Source organism: Pelophylax lessonae, assembly GCF_965119305.1.
Source record: "Pelophylax lessonae genome assembly, chromosome: 8".
Classification (NCBI taxonomy): Eukaryota; Metazoa; Chordata; class Amphibia; order Anura; family Ranidae; genus Pelophylax; species Pelophylax lessonae.
The window spans coordinates 127,020,482-127,046,260 of record NC_138775.1 but is presented as its reverse complement, the minus strand read 5'-3'; the positions used below and the strand labels follow the sequence as shown (position 1 = coordinate 127,046,260).

At 41.6% G+C, this 25,779-nt stretch overlaps 1 protein-coding gene across 1 annotated transcript in view; it reads right to left on the bottom strand.

Annotated features, from left to right (window-relative positions):
* The window catches only part of GUCY2C (guanylate cyclase 2C), a gene marked incomplete at both ends in the record, with an annotated part of 728,187 nt that overhangs the window by 30,492 nt on the left and 671,916 nt on the right, over window positions 1-25,779 (bottom strand). The window contains 2 exons of the mRNA XM_082266300.1: window positions 4,992-5,068; window positions 5,346-5,440. Coding sequence (XP_082122426.1) covers window positions 4,992-5,068; window positions 5,346-5,440 — 172 coding nt within the window. The remainder of the gene's footprint in view (window positions 1-4,991; window positions 5,069-5,345; window positions 5,441-25,779) is intronic.

Here is a 25,779-nt window from a genome sequence, read left to right as displayed (position 1 = left end):
TCTTCTTTCCTCCATGCCAAATATTCTCAGTTTTTTCTAGCGATCGCAGAGGACAAAACTAAGGGGGTGGCTGGGCTTTTCTCAAAAAGTTGTAAATTCACTCCACAACTAGTACACAGGGACCCCGAGGGCAGACTTATCCTAGTCAGTGGACTCCTAGATGAACACCTATATTCTTTTATCTCCTACTATGCACCCAATCAGGGCCAAGCAGGATTTTTTTGGACGATGCTCAGAACACTAAGCCCACTTGTGAGAGGCACAGTGATCTATGGGGGGGGACTCGAATAATGCTTTTGACCACGGGCTTGATAAGTCCAGACCCCTTGGAGCCCAACTCAAACATCCCCCTAAAAGAAGTCTCAAACTGCTCTTCCAGTACTGACTAGTGGACACTTGGAGAGAAATTAACCCCCATGAAACGGGATTATACCCATTTCTCGTGTCCCCACCAGTCTTTTGCTAGGATTGACTATATTTTCTTTTCACAGCCCATATACCAAACATTGTTCAGTCTGATATCAGAGATCCGGTATGGTCGGATCACTCTTTGGTCCTGCTGACCTTGCGCAGAAACAGCAGGCCCTCAAGTATTTCCCACTGGAGAATCAATGAATCTATTGTCAGTGACCCAATCGGGGTGCTGGAAATTGAAAAGATTATTCAGGAATATTTTCTCCTAAACAAGGTTTCCCTGAACTTAGCTCTCACAACCAAAGCAGAAAAGTACATACATTGGAGCGGGCTAAATTCTACCACCAGCAAGATAGAATAGGCCCAATGTTGGCCTCTAAACTTTCCCCTCAGCTGCGCACATACTCTTTGCCTAAGATTTGGGTGTTGAGGGAAGTTCCAACCTTAAACCCTCAATGCATTATAGAAGCTTTTCACACGTTTTATGAACATTTGTATAGCACGGGAAAAGTCAGTGATACTATTTAAATGACTTATCTTTTGGACTCACTCCCAATTCCGTAATTGGAAGCTCGACACCAAGATAGGATGGAGACCCCCCATAACAGAGGAAGAAGTGTTGGAGGCCATTAAAAGTTTGAATTGGGGCTCTGCCCCTGGCCTGGATAGCTTTTCCGTGCCTTATTACAAAATGTTTGCCACACACTTAGCGCTTCATTTAGTTTGCTTTTTTAATTCCAAACGTAAGGGGGATCCGTCAGACAGACAACTAAGTTCAGCTTTTATTTCTGTTATACCTAAACCAAACAAAGATCAGGGAGAGGTTGGAAATTACAGACATATTTCCCTAATAAATAATGACATGAAGATTTTGACCAAGATTCTGAGGAATCGTATAGCTTCCTTTACAGCAGTGGTCCTCAACTCCGGTCCTCAGGGCCCACTAACAGGCCAGATTTTAAGTATTACCTTGGGGAGATGCAGACTAGAGTACTGCAATCACTGAGCAGCAAATTGTATCACCTGGTTGAACTGGATGGACTGATGTCTTTTTTCAACCTCACTAACTATGTAACTATGTAACTGTAACCTGGGATGTATTTCAGTTATCTTGCAAACCTGGCCTGTTAGTGGGCCCTGAGGACCAGGGTTGAGGACCACTGCTTTACAGGACTATATATACACAAGAACCAAGTCAGGTTTATTCCAGGCAGACAAGGCCTGGACCAAATCAATAGAGCAATAGATATCATCTCTCTTTTACAATCCAAGTGGGATGGAGGTAGTCGGCAGGGGGGCATGCTCCTGTCAATAGACCTTCAGAAGGCCTTCGACTCGGTCTCCTGTCCTTATCTTTTCTACATTATGCATCGCTGGGGCTTTGGTCAAAATTTCATGGGCCTTCTAGGAGCACTCTACTCTTACCCGGAAGCACATGTACATCTCCAAGGGTATTACTTGGGGCCCATCAAAATCGCTAGAGGGCCCAGACAGGGTGCCCCCCTCTCACCCCTAATTTTCGCAATAGCGATAGAAACTTTAGCCATAGCAATCCGGTCTCACTCGGATATCAAAGGGGTACAGTGTGGGCCTCGAACACACAAGTGCAGTCTTTTTGAGGATGACCTGCTGCTTTTTATAATATAGCTGGTCACTTTCCTTCCAAATATTTGTAAGTTGCTAGAGGACTTTGGGTCTCGGTTTATTGGTCAGCCTCTCCAAATCTCAGGAGTTGAATGTCTCAGTCCCCAATCGGTAGTAGCACAACTGAAAAGCTTCTTCAAATTCAAATGGAGTGACTCGACCATCTGTTATCTAGGAATCAATCTCACCTCTAGGGTGGAACAGTTATATCAAGCTAACTACCCCCCAAGCTATAAGAAACTAGACTAGAGTATGACTTTGAAAGCTGGGCTCAACATGATATATGATGGCTTGGCAGGATTATTTCCATTAAGATGACTTTACTCCCCAGAATGTTGTATCTATTTTGCTTTCTACCACTTCCCATCAAACAAGACCACTTGCAGAACTTTCAAGAGAAAATGATTACAATTATTTGGGGTCCCTCTGGACACCATGTATCATGACGAGTACTCTTTTGCCCAAGGCATCAAGGGGGACTGGATGTCCCCAACTTACTATGGTATTACCAGGTGGCTTGCTCTCGATTATTTATTCTCGTCTGGAGAAACCAGATTGGATGCATATAGAGAGGCAAGCAGTAGCGACATTCACACTGGATTGGTGTCCCCCTAAAGACCATCCTCCGATTTTGTCCCCTACTTTATCTCATTCTTTGGTCCTTTGGGATGGCCTGAAGGATCTCCCTTCCTTAACTTTAGACATGCAACCACTGGCCTAATTTTTCATAAACCTAAATTCCCCCCTGGAATGGCTATCAGAGCTTTTAGTTGATGGTTGGACAAAAGGTTATACCGCATAGGCCATTATCTCAACCCCCTAGGTCCCTTATCGCAAAAGCAAACTTGAGATGCCTGCCTCTGAAAGGTACAGGTTTGTACACATTTTGCATCTTTTTTGCATACCCTTTGGAAGAGAAAGCCCGAACCCCCAAAGTTAACAGCATACGAGCAATGGTGTGGCCAAGCCACGGAGTAGAGGGGAGGCATATCCATAATTTACCTGTCCCTTGCCTCAGACAACTCCAAGTTGCCATACATGCTGGCATGGTAGAATGATCTCCAGAACAGTTGGGACCTGAAGGTCTTGAATAGATCCTTCTTTCGCTCTTTCAGGGTATGTGCAATGTCTCTCTGATTGAAGCAAGTTTTAAGGTGCTAACAAGATGGTACCTGGTTCCAACCAGGTTAGCCAAAATGTTCTCTTCCTCCTCACCCCAATGCTGCAGAGGGTGTGACTTACCTGGATCGATGAAACACATATGGTGGGACTGTCCAAGGATTAGGGGTTTTGGAACAAGATATTCTATTTAGTCTGCAAAGTTACAGGCTGTCAGGTATCGAAATCCCCTTTAGTAGCTTAGCTTAATCTCCCAATACCCAAAGTCTCCAAAACCTCTCGGTCATTAATTTTCTTTATCCTCTTGGTTGCCAAATTGTCCCTAGCCTGAGCATGGAAGCAACCCGAAGTTTCTTTTGCAGCCGCCAAGAGAAAAATTTATTGTATATTGGAAAAGGAAAAAATAGCACACACTCTTATGGACTATAGAAATTTGAGCAGAGAAATTTGAAGAAATTTGGGAACCTTGGGCGACCTATATGGGCATATCCTAGACTTCACTTGGCGGGAACTTGGGTGAAGTGGGCGGGACCTCTGCGGGGCTAACTTCCTTTTTCCTCTTCGTCTCTCTTCTCTTTTCCACAAGATTCAACCTTTTTTTTTTTTCTTCTTTTCTCCCCTTAACCTTTTAAGAATATTAGAATACATAGTATGTCATGTAAGCTGGGGCCCTATCCTTTGAGGTCTTCGTAGTCCTATGGTCCTCTGGTACAAATGGATCCACAGTTATGGAACAGCCCCCTTTACTTTTTTAATATTGAGAATTCTGTACCACTAATTTCGTATTCCAATTTTTCGCCTCTTGGATGATACCCTGATTCTTTTTGGCCACTGTGGTAAGGGGACTGCTCTTTTTATTGCTTAGATCCTCATCCTCACTTTTAGTGGCCTTAGATTTCCATGGATATTACATGATGGGCCCCCCCCCCCCCCGTGTTAAATTCAGGTCACAGCATTGTTGTTATCCTGTTTTATGGTGACACTTCACATTTCATTTTATAACCTAGGATAATGAAATGTCAGGGATGGGGATGCTGTCTCCTCCACATGACATAGTATGCTCCCATATGGGGTATCATGTGGTGGAGGATAGTTCTCCAACCTTTGTATTTAGCACCCAACCTCTTTCACAATGCTCTTCTTGCTTTTTTACATTGGTTTTGTTCCTTGTATCATTTTAAGCAAGTGTCTTTTCGTTGTTCTCATGGTTTGCAGACAATGCTCTTGTTTTTGTACTCTCTGATAAAACTCAATAAAAATCTTTGAAATAAAAACACCAAAAGTCACCTTAATTTCATCTTCTCTCTTTGCAACAAAGTGTCCTAATTTTTTCTGAAATGTTGGCAAAGCAAAAATAGTCAATGTTGATCTCTAATATTCACTGGTTCCTGAGTAGTGATAGTACTACAGCAGTTTATGAGCACAGTGAGGGGGAAGGAAATTCTTGCCTAAAACTATTATATAAATGTATAAGGTATTCCAAAAGTCCACATACCAACAAATGTATACTCAATGTAAACTTATTTTCCATATTAATATCTTAATCAAGAAATATTACAGTATAAAGAACTTATATACTTCACAAATTCTTAAATCCTCAGTGAGAAAAGTTGAATCTTCAAAGTCTGAGACAGGAGGGGTTTGAGTGGAACGTCTAATGAGTTCCATATGTCAGCTAACTCAACACTTGTAAAACTAGACAATGACATATATTTTAAATTGTAAAAGTCTAATAATTTTACTTTTTTAGAACAAATACAAATATAACAACTCAATTATTCTAGGAAGGCTTCCAACAATGACTGATTACTTACACAGTTGGAGGTACAGGGAGGTTGTATTTGTGGTCTTTCTCTCCTGTTAGCCAGTAGGTGGTTTCTGTTCCCTTACCCTGAAAGTTTACATGAAAACAAAATATAAATAGAGAGCCAGGGCATTGGCATAATGCTTGAGGGAAAATTAACCATATTGCATGTGTTATTCAGAATGTAAAAATCATATATACAACCATACTTTTTATTTTCTTATTCAGTTCTAATATAGTTTACAGCATGCATTTTTCAGTAACAGTTTTTTGTTTTTAAGGTAATATTGGTAAGCATGATCTCAAACAAGACAAATGCTTCTTTACTGATTGCAATGCATTTGTTTTGCTGTACAATTCATACCTTCAGATAGGTCTCGCCTCTTACTTCAAATTGAAATTCACAGTCTGTCCTTTTCAGAATGGATACAGTAGATTTACTTACATGTATTCGAAGTGCTGTTATGTACAGGAAAAAAGTGGTTAGTATATTGTTTAGACTGTCACCTAATATTCAAATTAAAATAAACTCCTAAAGTAGTATTAAACAAAAAATACAAAAATGTAATATATTTCAGCTTATCCACCCTTACATATGCAGTTGATTGCAACATTTGTCTCCTTTTGTTTTTGAAGCAGACACCTTTGGACAGCAGTGTTGACAGTCCATGGAGAAGGTAGTGTTAGCCCCCGTTCACATGCAGGCGACGCTACTTCGCACCGCGACCTCCGAGGTCGCGGTGCGAGCAGCGCGCCGCGACCTCGGAGCGGCCGCCACGGACTTCATAACATTGAAGTCTATGGCGGTCGCCTCCTGGTCGCCCCAAAGAAGCTCCGGACCCTTTTTCTAGGTCGGAGCGACTTGTGTCGCTCCTATTAGAACGGGTCTGTAGCTTCCCTATGGGAGGCGACCTGTGGCGACCTGTGTGGTGACCAGGTTGCCTCACAGGTCGCCCTAGTGTGAACCGAGCCTAAGACTAGCAGATTTATATGGACTTGACTGAAGCTGAACTCCAGCTAATACTTTACAAGCAGTTATCTCAAACATGAATAAAAATGAATAACAGCTGACCATATGAAGGATCTCTGTCAGTGGTAAATGGTTTGTCTCAACACTCTTCTAGCTACTTTGTCTGAATAGCTTGGTCTATTAATCTAAGTTGAAAAATAACAGACTTACTGGCTGGATCATCAGCTGAAAAGAATGAAAAAAAAAGCTTAAAGGAAGAAAACTTATTGTGAGCTGTAGATTAATACACTTTTGTTTTTGGGTTTAAAGAATTTTGCTACAGTTAGAGTGACAGCAATTTGTACCCCTTTCATAGCTGTCTCTAGAAGAAAGTCTAAGGACTGTAATTTTTAATTAGACTAGCAAATGTGATTCCATTCCTAAATTAGTTAATTTAGACTGAATGATTCTTGGATTATGAATGACTGATAACATCTTTTTTCATAAATACATACTAATGTGTTAACAACTGCAAAAAACTTTCCTTGAGAAATGGTAAATCACTACTGCTAAAAGATTTATAGTTGCCTGTTATGTATTTACCTGGATCAGATGTCCTTAATCTTTGGTGTCAGAAAGTCAAAGATAGGCACTTGTTAGGGCATGCTCAATATAAACTTCCTAAGTGCAAACTTTTAGGAGATTATTGGAAAGATCCTTCTCCAATGTTGCAGGCAAAGAGTTCCTAGGTGGTGAATCTGGTGATATTCACTCGATCACTGTGAGGTGATTCAAGGTCAGAGCTGCAGATCAGTGCAGAAGTGATAGCATGTGCTTGCGTTTAAAATTCGTTATGTAGAGGCCATTAGTAAGTGTGACTTAGGAAGCCATTTTGGGTCAGTCAGAGCCTATTTAAGGCCCTGGCTCCCAGATTTTGGCAAGTGGCCAGAGTAGGGGCAGGTGCCCCATCTATGAGGGACAGTAACAGCCCTAGGGAAAGGTTTCTGATGAGGAGGGTAAGCATAGGGCCTCATCTCTCCTGGACAGTCTCCTGATTGGGAACAGATGGCCAGGCCTCATTTGGTCCCCTCCTCAACAGATGCTGTCATTCCAACTGGCATCTACTCCTGTTATGCTACTGAACTGTGTGTGTGTGTGTGTGTCCCCCACAGCTCAGTTCTCTAGTGAGCGCTGGAGGGGCAGAGCAGAAAGCCAGTTACTGACAGTCATGGATCCCTGTTTAGAGTGGAGGGGAAAAACTAAGCAGTTGCAGTGTTTGATCTCTCAGTTCTCACTGTAGAACCAGCAGGGGACAGATGCAGCATCAGATCGATGCTGCATCCACCTAGGTGAGTATAATGTTTTGTATTTTTTTTGAAAAGCCTACGCATCTTTTAACTGCTTGAGAACCATATTGGTTGCACAGTGTACCTGTGATGCAAGAGGGGTAATTTACTTTATACATTGTCCCTGTACACAAAAATAAAAAAATACATTGAACAGGCAAAATATATATCTAAAATCTACATGAGAAAAAATATATATAATATTTTAAAAAGTAAAAATAGACATACACCGCAAACAGCTGTACAAAAAAGGATTTTGTAATTACCATAGAAATCCTTTTCTTGGAGTCCATTACATAGTTACATAGTTACATAGTTAGTGAGGTTGAAAAAAGACACAAGTCCATCCAGTTCAACCCATGATGCGTGTGTGTTTGCTTTTAACCGTACATTGTGTACCCCTGTATGTTGTGGTCTTTAAGGTGTACATCTAATAGTTTTTTGAAACTATCTATGCTCCCCGCTGATATGACTGCTTGTGGAAGAGAATTCCACATCCTTACCGCTCTTACAGTGAAGAACCCCTTACGCACTTTAAGGTTAAACCGCCTTTCCTCAAGTTTTAGTGAGTGGCCACGTGTCTTATTGTATTCCCTTTCTCTGAATAGTTTGTTCCTTATGCTAGGGTCGCCAGTACAGTATTTGTACATTGATATCATATCCCCCCTCAATCGTCTCTTCTCCAGAGAGAATAGGTTCAGTGCTTGTAGTCTTTCCTCATAGCCGATGTCCTCCATTCCCCTAATTATTTTTGTTGCCCTCCTCTGGACTTTCTCCAGTTCCAGCACATCCTTCCTGCGGACTGGTGCCCAGAACTGGACAGCATACTCCAGATGTGGCCGGACCAGAGTCTTGTAGAGCGGGAGAATAATCTCTTTATTTCTGGAGTGAATCCCCCTTTTTATACATCCCAGTATTCTGTTGGCTTTGCTTGCGGCGGCTTGGCATTGCATGCCACTGCCAAGCCTGTTGTCTACCAGTACCCCCAAGTCCTTTTCCATCCTAGACTCACCCAGAGGTTCACCCCCTAGTGAATAGCTTGCTTTCTGGTTTCTGGCACCCAAGTGCATTACTTTACATTTTTCTACATTAAACCTCATCTGCCATGTGGTTGCCCACCCCGTTATTTTGTTCAGGTCTGCTTGCAAGATTTCCACATCCTGCATAGAAGATATTGGCATGCCTAATTTAGTATCATCTGCAAATACTGAGATTGTACTAGATATCCCCTCCTCTAGATCATTTATGAATAAATTAAACAGGATTGGTCCCAGGACAGAACCCTGGGGGACCCCACTTTCCACACCCGCCCAATCCGAGTACTCCCCATTAATCACCACCCTCTGGACTCTCCCCTGGAGCCAGGTCTCTATCCAGGTACTCACCTTATGATCCATACCTACCTTCCTTAGTTTGTACAGTAAGCGTTTGTGAGGAACGGTGTCAAAGGCCTTTGCGAAGTCCAGATACACCACATCCACAGGCTTACCTTTATCTAGGTGGCAGCTCACTTCATCGTAGAAGGTTAACAGATTGGTTTGGCACGAACGCTTTTTCATGAATCCATGCTGATTTCTACTTATAATACCATTTTCATTACTAAAGTCTTGTATGTGGTCCCTTATCATCCCCTCCAAAATTTTGCAGACTACTGATGTTAGGCTGACCGGCCTATAGTTACCCGGGATATATCTCGGCCCCTTTTTAAATATTGGTACCACGTTGGCTTTTTTCCAATCAGCTGGCACCATACCCGTCTGTAAACTATCCTTAAAGATCAAGAATAATGGTCTGGCAATCACCTGGCTGAGCTCATTAAGATCCCTCGGGTGCAAGCCATCCGGTCCCGGGGATTTATTTATGTTAAGTTTCTCTAGTTTAGCTCTAAGTCTATCCTCTGTTAGCCATGGCGGCACTTCCTGAGGTGTATTATTTAGTTCGGCCTTACAAGCGGGTTTCGTGTAGCCCCCCGATTCCTTTGTGAAGACTGAAGAAAAGAAATTATTTAACACTTCCGCCTTTTCTCTGTCCTCAGTGGCCATTTTTCCTTTATCATCTTTTATGGGGCCAATGTGCTCTGGCCTGGCTTTCTTACTGTTTATATACTTAAAAAACTTCTTGGGGTTCTTTTTGCTCTCCTCCGCTATATGTCTCTCGTGTTCTATTTTAGCCGCCCTGATTTCATCTTTACATTTCTTATTACACTCTTTGTAGTGCTTAAATGCTGCCAATGACCCCTCAGTCTTGTATTTTTTGAAGGCCTTTTCTTTAGCTCTAATATACATTTTAATGTTGGAGTTTAGCCACCCAGGGTTTAGTTTTGCTCTTTTAAATTTATTTCCCTGTGGAATGCACTGGCCCACTCCCTTGTTAAGTATGCTCTTGAAGCACTCCCATTTTTCCTCCGTGTTCTTTGTTCCCAGGGTTCTATCCCATTTGATATTTTCTAGCAGCGAGCGCAGTTTAGGGAAATTGGCTCTTGTGAAATTCAGTGTCCTTATATTACCCTTGTGTTTCCTATTACTGTAATTAATACTGAAACCAATTGACCTATGGTCACTGTTCCCTAAGTTGTCCCGTATTTCTATATCCGTGATCAGGTCTGTATTGTTGGTAATCAGTAGGTCAAGTACCGCATTGCTTCTTGTCGGTGCATTCACCATCTGACCCATGAAATTGTCCTGCAAAACATTTAGGAACTGCCGAGCCTTGGCTGAGTGTGCGGTTCCTTCTGCCCAGTCTATATCTGGATAATTAAAGTCCCCCATTATAATGACATTTCCCATCCTTGCTGCCAATCCTATCTGTAACATGAGGTCCGCCTCACCCTCCTCCCTCTGGTTGGACACAGTAAGTAAAGACTGTCTCTGGAAAAAATGATTCAGTTTACACCAAGCACAAGGCTATCTGTGGCTTGAGAGGAGTTCTGGGCAGCTTAGTGGTGTAGGGGTCTGGGTCTTTAAAAAAAATCCTGTTTTTGTCTATTACATTTTGGGGGCTTTGGATGATTTGCCTGTCTCTTCAGCATTGAACCAACCTGTTGGAGGGTCATTCAATCTGGATTCACTCAGACAGTGCCATGGCAGAGGTGTACATCTGGGAGAAACCTGAAGCCTTGCTGTAGCAAGAGAGATAGCCTGGATTCAGGATGATAGTCTCACATATCAGGTTCCACTGTCAATGTGTACTTTATTAGACCTGAAAGCCATTCTTGGGTTTTTCTGCATCACAAAACTCTTTCTCCAGTGTGTGAGACTGATACCAATTTAATTTCTATTCTCCTGCTTCTTTAAACCAGTCCTCCAATCTCATGCGCCCTTTGGAAATGCCCGCTCCATCTGTAACAAGCTCATATTTGTGCATGACCCTTTTATCTTTTGACTTGGCTTCTCCTGCTGCCCTCTCCTATGGTGGGCTCCACTGGACTCACTCCTCCTGATCCAAAGAACAATAAGGAGATGGAGTTGGATTCCGTCTATCCCCACAAATTACCTTCCAAGTCCTTCCTATCCCTTCTTTTCTATCCCTCTCTTCTTTTGAGATGCCCTCTATTAGTCTGTTTTCTCCCATTTATCTGAGGATTGCAGCAATTTTTCGGCCTCATGGACCAGTATCGTTCTTTTTTGATGACTTTGCTGCCTGGCTACCCTACTTTCTCTCCTCTAAAATATACCCACTATCATTCTTGGTGACTTTAACATCCCTGTCAATGTTAACAGCCCAGCTACAACTCAAATTCTCAACTTAACCTCATATTTTTACCTAACCCAATGGACACACACTTCCACTCACTCCAATGGTAATACCCTTGACCTTGTATTCTCCCATCTCTGCACTCCTGGCAACTTCTCCAACACCCCCTTTACTCTCTCTGATCACAATCTCATCAGTTTCACTGTATCCTTGCCTCCAATCACCCATCCCTCCAGGCAGCAAACACTTACTTGTATGAACATTCGTAATTTTAACCCTTCTCTTCTCTATTCTGTTTCTGACCTCCTATATGACATCTTTCTTCTGTCCTGTCCTCACCTGGCCACCTCTGTTTATAACAGTTAACTCTCATCATCAAGACCACAGAAATTACAGAAAGAGAGGGTGATATAGATGCTGCAGAGCGAGCAGGATAATCGAAAGTCAGTTTACTGACAGGAACACTGGAACAGGGAGGATCAACCAGGTAATATACTATCAATAACATTGCAAAAAATAATTAGCACAAAAATGATGAAGGAAGGTAGAAAGCATCAAAGATAGGAAGGAAGGGTCAATCGAGCCAAGGAAGAATTGGTCAAAGGAAGGGTTAAAGTAAGGAAGCATCAATCAATCGATCCCAGGAAGAATCAAAGTAAGGAAGGATCGGTCGATCCATTACAGGAATAATCGAAGTAAGAAAGGATTGGTTAATCGATCGCAGAAAGAATTTGTTGATCGATCACAGGAAGGTTCAAAGTAAGGAAGGATTGGTCGATCAATTGCAGGAAGGATCGTTTGATTGATTGCAGGAAGGATCAGTTGAATGATCGCAGGAAACACCGGTCGATCAAAAAAAATATCAACGAATCAATCAAAAGTAGGATCTCTCGGGCACATCGGTCAGTTGATCATAGGAAGGATCAAAGTAAGAAAAGATCGGTCAATCAATTGCAGAAAAAAATGGTCGATCGATTGAAGGAATGATCAAAGAAAGAAAGGATCGATCGATCAATTGTGGAAGGATTGGTCGAGTGATTGCAGGAAGGATCTGTCGATCGAAGGAAAGGATCAATGGATCAATTAAAGGTAGGATCTATCGATCACAGGAAAGATTGGTCGATTGATTGCAGGAAGGATCAAAGTAAGGAAGGGTCGGTTGATCGATTGCAGGAAGGAATTGTTGATCAATTGCAGGAAGGAATGCTTGATCGATTGCAGGAAGGACCGGTTGAACAATTGCAGTAAGGATCAGCTGAGCGATCGCAGAAAGCACTGGTCGATCGAAAGCAGGATCAAAGGCTTAATCAAAGGTAGGGTTGATTGATCACAGAAAGGATCAGTCGGTCCATCACAGGAAGGATCGGTCAGTCAATTAGCAGGAAGGATTGATTAGTTAATCGCAGGATGGATCAAAGTAAGGAAGGATCCGTCAAATGATCAATGGAAGGATTGGTCGAAGGATCGGTCAGTCGGTTGCAGGAAGGATCAGTCGGTCGATTGTTCATCCCTTGTGAAAGCAATAAAGTTGTTAAAAAAGTAAGAGACAGTGTAAAAAAAGTTTTGACTAAAATAAATAATATAAATCATTTAGGCCCCATTCACACTAGTGCGACTTGTCCCGCGATTTTGGACCGCAAAATCGCATGACAAGTCGTTTTCCATTATTTTCAATGAGCCCCATTCATATCAGTGCGTTTTGAAGTCGCACCGACTTCAAAGTAGTTCCTGCACTACTTTGCCACGATTTTAATGCATTTTGAGGCATATAGCCTTGCCCATGCTTTCAAAATCGCGGCAAAAATCGCGCCGCGAAATCGCGGCAAAATTGCGTTGCAATAGTGTGAAAGGGGCCTTAAAAAAATTAAAGTGCCCCTTCCCCCTGTGCTTACGTGTAAAAGCGAACACATACGTAAGTCAAGCACGCATATGTAAACGGTGAGGTATCGCTGCAAACGTTAGAGCGAGAGCAATAATTCTGGCACTAGAGCTCCTTTGTAACTCTAAACTCGTAACCTGTAAAGGCTTTTAAAGCATCGCTAATAGAGATTTTTAGGTACTGTAGTTTGGCGCCGTTCCATAGGTGAACGCAATTTTAAAGTGTGCCATGTTTGGTATCTATTTACCCAGCATAACATCATCTTTTATATTTTAACAAACAATGTTTGTATGCAAAATAAATTCTTTAAAGTGTATTTTTTCCAAAAAAATTGCTTTTGAAAAACCGCTGTGCAAATATCGTGTGGCAAAAATTTGCAACACTGGGTGGGAAGTGGGGCCTGGCTACCGTGCAGCAGAATGGACGCTTAACTGAAGAGCTCCACCAGACCATGGGAGATCAACAGTCCCAGAGGCGACCCCGCACAACAGATGCCTGAGTGCTAAATACCGCTGTGGAGAAGAAGAGATGGCTCGCAAGAAGAAAGATGTGGGGCAACATAAAAAGGAGGAGAAAGAGTGGACCATATTGAGCATAAAATAAGTAAATTCACCGCTTCCTACAATAACCTTAATGATGCACATATCGAGCAGGAGGGTGAGTTGCAAACACTCAGAGCAAAGGTCGCAGACTTAGAAGATCGCTCATGGCGAAACAATGTAAAGATTAAAGGCATCCCTGAGTCTGTGCAAACCGCAACCTGAGATAGGCAGTCAGAAATGAAAGCTGCGTAAATTCCAGTATTTACACCATAGTTTGTAGACGCTACAACTTTTGTGCAAACCAATAAAAATATGCTCATTGAGATTTTTTTTGTCAAAGACATGTAGCTTAATACATTTTGGCCAAAATATATGACATAAATTGAGTATATTGGATATTTTTTAAAAGACAAAGTTGAAAATGTCATCTTTTCTCAAAACCTCACAGACTCAGTCAGTCACAGACAGTCAGGACTCAGACCCCGTCACCGCCACAACCAGTGTGCCACACCGCCACCACCACCACCACCAGTGTGCCACACCGCCACCACCAGTGTTTCACACCACCAGTGTGCCACACCGCCACCACCACCACCACCACCAGTGTGCCATACCGCCACCACCAGTGTTCCACACTGCCACCACCAGTGTGCCACACCACCACAACCAGTGTGCCACACTGCCACCACCAGTGTTCCACACTTCCACCACAAGTGTGCCACACCACCACCACCACCAGTGTGCCACACCGCCACCACCAGTGTGCCAAACCACCACCACAAGTGTGCCACACCGCCACCACCCGTGTGCCACACCACCAACAGCCAGCCACTCCAGGCAGCAGGTACAAAAAAAAAATAGTTACTCACACAGTCAGGAGGACTCAAACCCCCACAGTGTGCCACACTGCCACCATTATTAAAGATCTTATAGAATGTAATTGCATTAAAGAATAGTAAAAAAAAGTTGCAGTTACTTTGCTGAGTAACTAATTACTTTTTCAATGTGGTAACTGAGTCACTAACTCAATTACTTTTTGAGAGAAGTAATTTGTAACTGTAACTAATTACTTTTTTAAAGTTAGATGACCAACACTGGTCATTGTCAATCCTACTTGACCAATAAGAAAATAATCTAATCTGTGGTAAGTGTCATATATATATATATATATATATATATATATATATATATATATATATATATATATAAAATGGCTACTTGCCCTTTTTGATGAACCTGAAGTTGAAATGGAAATCTCCATTTATAGAAAATGTTTTTCTTCTCTTGAAGAGAAAAGAGGTTTCATTGCTTTCCTTAACCACTTAAGCCCCGGAAGATTTTACCGCCTTCCTGACCAGGGGGTATTTTGCGATTCGGCACTGCGTGAGTTTAACGGACAATTGCGCGGTCGTGCGACGCTGTACCTAAACGAATTTGACGTCCTTTTTTTCCCACAAACAGAGCTTTCTTTTGGTGGTATTTGATCACCTGTGCGATTTTTTGATCATGCGCTATAAACAAAAAAAGAGCGTCAATTTTGCAAAAATAGCAATATTTTTCAAATTTTTTTAATGAAATTCCCCAAAAAAAAAAGTAAAAATCAAAATTTTTTAACATTTTCGGCCAATTTGTTTTATGCTACATATGTTTGGTAAAAAAAATTGCAAAAAGTGTATTTTGATTGGTTTGCGCAAAAGTTATCGCGTTTACTAACAAAGGGAAAGATTTTTGTCATTTTTGTTGTTTTTTTTTAATGCGTAATGGCGGCGATCTGCGATTTTTTTGCGGGCCTGCAACATTTGGGCGGACAGATCGGACCCTTGACTGATATTTTTGACACTTTTGGGGTTACCAGTGACATTTCTACAATAATCAGTGCTATACATATGCACTGTTACTGTAAAATTACACTGGCAGTGAAGGGGTTAACTTTTTTTTAGAGGGAGGGGCTGTGTGTGTCCCTAGGGGCGTGATTCTAACTGTGATTGGCTGTGGCTTGGGCTGTAGGAACAATGATCAACGGTCCTACATAGTAGAACCGTGTGATCACTGTTTCTACACAGGGGAGAATGACAGGCGGCTTGTTTACACTAGCCGCCTGAATTTCTCCCTCTGCAGCGGCGATCGCAGAGTGACCGGCGGACATCGGGTCCACCGATCACACGCGCGGGGGGGTCCGTGACCACGCGGGAGCGGGTGCGCGCCTCCGGGGGCGCGCGCTCACTCCCTAGACCCTCACAGGCTAGCGACGCAGATCTACGTCACTTTGCCTGTGAGGGGTTGACTGCCGACGTAAATCATCGTTAGGCAGTCGGCAAGTGGTTAAGGCCAAAGTGTGCCTAGAAAGATCATGTATCAAAATTAGTTGCGCCCCATCAAAGTCTATAGTCCTAGGTTTGCCTTGCAGCAGCCATGATCTTTTCCCTTATCTGAAAATAATGTACTCTACAGATAACATCTCTCGGTTTGGCAGGGTCTGTATTTTTAGGGCCCAATGATCTATGTGCTTAGTCCAGTATGAGTTCAGCTGTAGGTGGACATTATAATAAGGTGTTAAAGATGCCTCGCAAGGTTGGTTCTAATTTCTCGGGACCGGCTGCTTCAGGTAAACCTCTGACTCTATTATTGTTCCGTCTACTCATGTTTTCTAAATCATCTATAGGGGTGCTAACATATTTTAGACAATGATCTTGTTTCTTGCACCTAGCTTCAACCTGCGCCAATTTGTGTTCCATGACAGTGATTTAAGTGATTGCAATTCTGATTTATATGAAGTTTCTAACCTGTTCATACCCTCTCTTATACTGTAGATAGCGATTGGATATATGCTTGCATATTCTAGGTCCCGTTCTCCATTTGACCTGTATTGATCATGGGCCGTAATATAGTTAGGGGGGGATCATTACTGGCTTGTTCCATCTCCCCTTTGGTGGTCATCATGTTGGATGATCCTGCTGTTGAAAAAACTCTTAAATACCTGTTGTTTGAACCGATTGAGTTCCAGTGGTAGTTTTAGTTGAAGCCCCTGGTGCTCCCCTTTTCCCTCGATGGGGTTGGGGGATTTTGGTGGCATTTTCGATCAATTCAATGATCTTTGATGGATTTGTACAGCTCTTCTTTCTCTCCGTCACCCTTGTTTCACGGATCCACTGGGTCTTCAAAGGCTTCTTAATCTTAAGCCTTAGGGTTCTCCCTCTCCAGCCACCCACCTTTGGGGCCAGGTACATAACTTCAGGGGCAGCTCAGCATTTCTGCAAGCCTTGCATCGGCAGCACCCCATAAGGTGGTGAGCCTGACCCAGCCCACAGCTCTTCAGTTATAGCAGACATTTGCTCTATCTCGAGTACCTCCAATTACTCCCATTGAGCTGGCACACAGGGGTTAACACTGCATACCCCTTAGTTGCTTTGATAGCATGTTCCGACTAGAAGGAGCCACTTCAATATGTGGCCATGGTCGTTCGCTCCACCCGCCTTCTCACCTATGTGTTTATACATGTTGATCATATCCCCCCCTAATCTCTTCTCAAAAGTGAATACATTTAGTTCATGCCTCTTATCAGTTTGGTTGCCCTTCTCTGCACTTTCTCCAGTTCCCCAATATGCTTTTTATGAACTGGTGCCCAAAACTGAACTGCATATTCCAGATGAGGTCTTACTAATGATTTGTGCAGGGGAAAAATTATGTCTTTATCTCTGCAGTCCATGACTCCCTTAAAACAAGAAAGGATTTTGCTTGCTTTGGAAACTGCAGGTTGGCATTGCATGCTATTATTATGCCTATGAACTATGATAACACCCAGATCTTTCTCCACCACTGACTTCTCCAGCTGTTCTCCTCCTAGTATGTAAGACACATGCATGTTTCTAGCTCCAATTGCATAAATTTACATTTATCAAAGTTAAACCTCATTTGCCACGCAGTTGCCCAATGAAACAGTGCATTGAGGTCAGCTTGTACTTTAGAGACATCCTATAAGGATATTATTCCACTGCATAACTGAAAATACTGAAATGGTACTTTTAATCCCAGACCCTATATCATTTATACAGGTAAATATATTAAAAAGTAAGGGTCCCAATAGTAAACCTTGGGATACACCACTAATAACCTTAGACCATTCAGAGTATAAATGATTAATCACTACTCTCTAAATTCGGTCTTTTAGCCAGTTTTCTATCCATTTGCAAAATTATTTTTCCAAGCCTGTAGACTACCTTACTTATTAGCCGTGTGTGGGGAACTGTGTCAAACGCCTTGGCAAAATCTAGATATACTACATCCACTCCTTTGTCCAAGATTTTACTTACCTCCCCATAAAAAGAAATCAGATTTGTTTGACAACTTCTGTCTTTTATGAATCCATGCTGTCTGTTACTTAAAATATTTTTTTCCCAGCAAGAACTCACCTATGTAGTCTTTTTTTAAACTCGCCAGTATCTTCCCAACTATAGAAGTTAAACTAACAGGTCTATAGTTACTTGGCAAAGACTTTGATCCCTTTTTAAAAATAGGAACCACATTGGTCTTATGCCAATCCAGTGGTACTATTCCAGTCCTTAAAGAGTCTCTAAGAATTAGAAACAATGGCTTTTAAATGACAGAGCTCAATTCTTTTAGGATCCGTGGGTGTATGCCATCTGGTTCAGGTATTTTATTCACCTTTATTCTGTCTTAGTATTTTTGGACCATATCACTTTTGAGCCATTGTGGTTCATTTGGGGTATTGCTGTGTCAATATCATCCCCATTATGGACATGAGCTCCCCATGCTCATTTGTATACACAGAGCTGAAGGAGGCATTTAATACATTTGCTATCTCTTTGTCCCCACTCCAGATTATTTTGTAAAGGGCCTACATGCCCAGACCTGGCCTTTTTACTAATAACATATTTGAAGAATTTTTGGGGGTTTGTCCTAACTAACTTTTGCAATCTATCATTTGTTTTGAATTTTTGCATCTTTTATTTCCTTTTTACATATTCTGATATATTCTTTGTAACATTTTGTAACATTCTGTGAATGTTAAAACTAGTACTGACATCCTTTGCGGCTGTCGGCTTGTAGAACTACAAGGATACGGTTTAATAGTTATTAAGTAGTTAATTGAGTCTTCCTGACTGTGTGTAACTACCTGCTCATATGAGGCATGAGCAGACAGCTTGCACAGACTGTCTGCAAGAATCCTGCTTTGCAACCATGATTTGTTGATCGTGGGTGCAATGCTTTGCAGGCTCATAGTAAGAAAAAATAATAAATGCACTTTTTTTTCTACAAAGATGAATTTATCCTTTAAACTAACCAACCTGTAGTTATTTGGTAAATATTTTGACCTGTTTTTAAATATAGGCACCATATTGACCTTTTGCCAGCCCCGTGGTATCATGACAATCAATGCAGTCTCTAAAAAATAGAAACAATGGCTTTGATATAACAGAGCTCAATGTTTTGAGGACAAGTGGATGTAGGACATCTGGTCCAGATTATTCATTTGCCTTTATTTTATTTAAATATTTCTGGACCATATCAATTTTGAGCCATTGTGATTCTTTTGGGGCTACAGCTGTATAAATACTGTTCCTATTTTGGAATTGAGTTCCCCCATTTTCTTTTGTATAAACAAAGCTGAAGGAGGTATTTAATAAATTTGCCTTTTCTTTGCCCCCATTCACCAACTTTAAAGTATCTCGTAAAAGACTTTCGTGCTAAGACCTAACCTTTTTACTAATAATATATTTGAAGATTTTTTTTTTTCACTCTGTTTTGTAACCTGTTGTTTGTTTTGAGTTTTTGTGGCCCTGATTTATTTTTTTTTACATATTCTGTTAAATTCTTTGTTATTTTAAAAAGATGATAGTGTTCCTTAATGTTTATATTTTTTAAATGCCCTGTTCTTATTTTTTTTTATAGCTGTTTAACTTTTGGATGTGAGCCACAAAGGTTTTATTTTTAGCCTTTTAAACATATTGCTTATTATTGTGTGCAATGTGTCTGCATACAGTTGATTTAAAGCATTCCCATTTCTGTTAAGCATTTTTAATTAATTTACTCCCTTCCAGTCTAAATCTTAAAGTGCAGTCCTCAGCTTTGGAAAATGTGCTCTCTTAAAGCGGAGCTCCACCCAAAATGAGAAATTCTGCATAAAGGCCCCCCCCCTCATCCCCACTTTTTTTTTTAGGGGGGGTGGGTACCTAGTTTTGACAGGTACCCACTCCCACTTCTGTTCGGATAGACTAGGTGATCCAATCAAAGTTCTACTCTCCCTCCCTGCAGTCATCTGGGATACGTCACAGGTCCCAGAAGACTACGGGATTATTCACAATGTGTAGTGCAGCTTGTGCATGCACAGTGGGCACCAGGCTGTGGAGCCACAAGCTGTCATAGCTGGATGCCCACAGATGAGATGCCAGCGCCGGGATAGAAGACGGAGGGAAAGAGCAATGGATCCTGGGACAGGTGAGTGTTTTCTTAAAAATCAGCAGCTACAATGCTGGAGCTCCTCTTTAATATTAATTGTTTTTATCTTTCCAGTATAGGCTGTTGTTGACAGCTAACTTTAGGGCTGGGTTCACAGCAGAGGGGTATGGGGCCTCCCTGTTCACCGATTCAGGTGCAAATCAGGTCTGAATTTTAGCCTGAATTCGCACTTGAAATAGAGCCAACCCTTTTCCAATGCTTATCGCGGCCAGGGAAACCTTCATCCAATTCGCATGACAGGAGAGTGTGCTTGGCTCTCAATGGAGGCAGTTCACACATCCCATGGTGGCTGCAAGAGTGGATTGCACAAGGGTTCTGTGGGTCTTTGGCTCTGTTTCAGGTCCGAATTAAGGCAACAATATAATTTCTAGTTGAACACCAAAAAAAATACAGAGCTGAAAAAAAAAAATACAATACATGACAAAAATTTGATAAAACATATACAAATATCAAATACAATAAACATATATTCAAATACAAAAAGTCCAAAGTTAAGAAAGTGCCCTAAAAAGTCCAACGGTAAATCCGCTGAAAATTTCCACAACCCATTTTATAATAAAATCTAAAATCCAATGGTGTATCAACTAAAAATTTCCACTACCCCGTGAATTTTTAAACTCCACAAAATTCATGCCTTTCACCGCACTTAGAAACTGCCGTTACCAAAAGTGCAAGCCTGTCCTTTACAGATAAGGCAAACACTGCTTGTGTATCACAAAGTAGAGTAACATCCTTAGAGACCTGCCCTCTCAGTGTTCCCCCAGCTCAACACAACCTCAAGTGGACGTGTATATGTTAACCACTTGACCTCCTGAAGATTCACTCCCATTCATGACCAGTAGGGATGAGCTTCGAGTCGAGGCTACGTTGGACTCGAACATCGGTAGTTCGATCGTTCGTTGAATGACGAACAAATGTGCTTCTTCGCGGGAAATTTGACCTCATGCTTTGGCCAATCAAATGATCTCTGCCATGATTGGACTAAAGGCAGGCTGCCTTTATCCAATTATGGCTCAGGGGCCAAGTACATGCCCCACACTACATAAAGGGCTGCTCCCGCAGCGTGTAGTGTCATTGTGCGGCGATCAGACAGGGACAGGCACACGATTCAGGCAGGGACAGAGTAGTTGTTTTTTTGGAGTCAGACAGTGCAGAGAGACATTTGTAGCAGTGTAGGGAGGGCGAGGTTCCTGTGTGAAGTAGGGATAGATTGATTTATTTACATCATATCAAACAGTGTAGGGAGGGCCAAGGTTCCTGTGTGAAGTAGGGATAGATTGATTTCTTTACATCAGATACCAGTACCAGTATTGTTCATCGGTCAGTTTCTGCAACATTCCAAAATCTTTATAGACATCACTGCAGATATCAGCCACAGTAACCTTTGCTCAGTTGTGTTTTTTTCTATAGGGGTCACATAGCTGTGGGAATAGAGATCACTGCAGATATCAGCCACAGTAACCTTTGCGCTCAGTTTTGTTTTTTTCTATAGGGCTCACATAGCTGTGGGAATAGAGATCACTGCAGATATCAGCCACAATAACCTTTGCGCTCAGTTGTGATTTTATCTATAGGGGTCACATAGCTGTGGGAATAGAGATCACTGCAGATATCAGCCACAGTAACCTTTGCTCTCAGTTGTGATTTTATCTATAGGGGTCACATAGCTGTGGGAATAGAGATCACTGCAGATATCAGAAACAGTAACCTTTGTGCTCAGTTGTGTTTTTTTTTTATAGGGGGTCACATAGCTGTGGGAAAAGAGATCACTGCAGATATCAGCCACAGTAACCTTTGCGCTCAGTTGTGTTTTTTTTATAGGGGTCACATAGCTGTGGGGATAGAGATCACTGCAGATATCAGCCACAGTAACCTTTGCGCTCAGTTTTGTTTTTTTCTATAGGGCTCACATAGCTGTGGGAATAGAGATCACTGCAGATATCAGCCACAATAACCTTTGCGCTCAGTTGTGATTTTATCTATAGGGGTCACATAGCTGTGGGAATAGAGATCACTGCAGATATCAGCCACAGTAACCTTTGCTCTCAGTTGTGATTTTATCTATAGGGGTCACATAGCTGTGGGAATAGAGATCACTGCAGATATCAGAAACAGTAACCTTTGCGCTCAGTTGTGTTTTTTTTATAGGGGTCACATAGCTGTGGGGATAGAGATCACTGCAGATATCAGCCACAGTAACCTTTGCTCAGTTGTGGATTTATCTATAGGGGTCACATAGCTGTGTGAATAGAGATCACTACAGATATCAGCCACAGTAACCTTTGTGCTCAGTTGTGGGTTTTTCTATAGGGGTCACATAGCTGTGGGAATAAAGATCACTGCAGATATCAGCCACAGTAACCTTTGCGCTCAGTTGTGTTTTTATCTATAGGGGTCACATACCTGAGATTACTACAGATATCAGCCACAGTAACCTTTGCGCTCAGTTGTGTTTTTTTCTATAGGGGTCACATACCTGTGTGAACAGAGATCACTACAGATATCAGCCACAGTAACCTTTGCTCAGTTGTGGATTTATCTATAGGGGTCACATACCTGTTTGAATAGAGATCACTAAAGATATCAGCCACAGTAACCTTTGCGCTCAGATTTGTTTTTTTCTATAGGGGTCAAATAGCTGTGGGAATAGAGATCAATGCAGATATCAGCCACAGTAAACTTTGCTCAGTTGTGTTTTTTTCTATAGGGGGTCACATAGCTGTGGGAATAGAGATCACTACAGATAGCCACAGTAACCTTTGCTCAGTTGTGGATTTATCTATAGGGGTCACATAGCTGTGTGAATAGAGATCACTACAGATATCAGCCACAGTAACCTTTGCTCAGTTGTGGATTTATCTATAGGGGTCACATAGCTGTGTGAATAGAGATCACTACAGATATCAGCCACAGTAACCTTTGCTCAGTTGTGGATTTATCTATAGGGGTCACATAGCTGTGTGAATAGAGATCACTACAGATATCAGCCACAATAACCTATGCGCTCAGTTGTGGTTTTATCTATAGGGGTCCTATACCTGTGTGAATAGAGATCACTACAGATATCAGCCACAGTAACCTTTGTGCTCAGATTTGTTTTTTTCTATAGGGGTCAAATAGCTGTGGGAATAGAGATCATAGCTACAAGATTGTGGAATTCTCTACCACAAGAGGTGGTTTCTGTGGGAAGTATGGTGGCTTTCAAAAGACTCTTAGACGTACATCTCAAGAATCAGAACATTCAGGGGTATGCAAGATGATTACGGCCACACACACCTACACAGGTTGAACTGGATGGACTATTGTCTTTATTCAACCTCACCTACTATGTAACTATGTAACAAGGATTAGAGGATTTTCTGTCATAGGTAGGGCCCATATAGGGTCTCTGGGGGTGTCTAACTGTATTATTAGACATTTGTTTTTTGAAAGGGAGTAGTTCAGGATTATGGGTGTTTCTTTTCCATTGGTTTAATCCTAAGACTTAAGTAGGAGGTATATGCAAGGTATAGATATATTATATAGGGGTCCCTTTTATGGGGGTACCCTACCGGTCGATTTTTTACTGGATTAAATTAAGGACTGTGTTACAGAATTGTGCAACGCTTCTTGGTTTGATAAGGATAGATTGTGAGACTAATTGGGGGTCACAAAAGAGCTAGATCAAGGGTTTGGGCGAGTGGATCACTAAGGTTTGGGTGAATGGATCATGTTTTGTTTCTAATGAAATTAATCAGTTTTTCCTGAGGCAAAGCCTTCAAGGAATGGGCGTAAACCTTCTGCTTCATTTAGGCCAGGTGGTAGTGTTGCTTTTAACAGTCTGATCCAGCGCATTTCAATTTGTAACAGCGTCTTATTCCAATCCCCTCCTCTTGTTGGGATATGAATTTGTTCGAGGGCCATGAATGTAATTTTAGGCATTTTATAATTGTGGTCATATGCGAAATGTCTTCCAAGAGGGACATAATAGTTGCCAATCCGCATGAGTGTTTATTAACCCTTTTTCCAAATTCCTGTCGGGTTTTACCTAGATAAAAAGAGCCACATTCACATGACATCAGGTATTTCACCATGAGCTTCATTAAAACGCGAGTTTCCTTCCTAGACACCTGGATCTACAAAAATGAGACCAGAAAAATTATGACAACCTTCTATAGAAAGGAAACCGCAGGCAACACAATACTGCATGCCTCCAGCTTTCATCCTGCACCCCTCAAAAAATCCATTCCATACAGCCAATTCTTGAGATTAAAAAGGAACTGCACCAACGCAGAGGAGTTCCAGATTGAACTGCGCATGCGCGAACCACTATATAAGGCCGGGGAACTACTCAGGATATCACTTCCCTCTGCGAGAGGGACAGAGGCACATCCTGAGAAGCGCTGCAAAACCGGACCTTCACCTTGCTGCAAGACTACAAAAAAAAGTGTAACAGTGGAAACAACTTTGAAACTGCTATAATAACTACAGGATTTTGTTTCCTCACCGGCACCCTTTTGACTCCTCACAATAAAACTACTCACCATAAATCTATGAAATGTTTATCGTTTTTCCTTTTTTCATTAGTCACACACTTACCTGCTTGATGGGAATCAGGGAAACCTAGGATTCCACCAGCATAGCTATTTTATGAGAATTAGCTTGTGAGTACAATATGAATTCACACATAAATATATATATATATATATATATATATATATATATATACACACTATCCGCAGAAGCAGCATAAAGTTCTTGATGCAATTCAGGGACCAGAGGGAAACAGCCTTCATACACGAATCAGACAAAAAAAGCAATATGTACATACCAAATCACATTGCACCAATTCCGTTTTGGTCTGCATATGTGTATTTAAAACAAAAATGATTGTATTTTCAGACATTGTGACCAATCCTTGATAAAGGCACTTATACTGTTACCCAGCCGAAACGCGTAGGATGTTTTCGGATATTATCTCTGACAAGTTCCAAGCCTGAACCATATGCTTTGAACAACAGAGATAAATGTTCTAAAAGTCACCATTCTCACCTTGTCACTTACCTTCATCATTTCCTCACCTCTTCACTGATGGGCCTTTAACCCACCCACTACAAACCTGTATATTACCTTGTAAAACTTTTTTAATAAATTGTTGGAATTTTACAGTTGTGATTTTATCTATAGGGGTCATACCTATGTGTGAATAGCGATTACTACAGATATCAGCCACAGCAACCTTTGCGCTCAGTTGTGTTTTTTTTTCTATAGGGGTCACATAACTGTGTGAATAGAGATCACTACAGATATCAGCCACAGTAACCTTTGCTCAGTTGTGGATTTATCTATAGGGGTCACATAGCTGTGTGAATAGAGATCACTACAGATATCAGCCACAGTAACCTTTGCGCTCAGTTGTATTTTTTCCTATAGGGGTCACATAGCTGTGGGAATAAAGATCACTGTTCTGGTGTAACCTTTGCGCTCAGTTGTGGTTTTATCTATAGGGGTCACATACCTGTGTGAAAAGAGATCACTACAGATATCAGCAACAGTAACCTTTGCACTCAGTTGTGTTTTTTTCTATAGGGGTCACATACCTGTGTGAATAGAGATCACTACATATATCAGCCACAGTAACCTTAGCTCAGCTGTGGATTTATCTATAGGGGTCACATACCTGTGTGAATAGAGATCACTACAGATATCAGCCACAGTAACCTTTGCTCAGTTGTGGATTTATCTATAGGGGTCACATAGCTGTGTGAATAGAGATCACTACAGATATCAGCCACAGTAACCTTTGCGCTCAGTTGTATTTTTTCCTATAGGGGTCACATAGCTGTGGGAATAAAGATCACTGTTCTGGTGTAACCTTTGCGCTCAGTTGTGGTTTTATCTATAGGGGTCACATACCTGTGTGAAAAGAGATC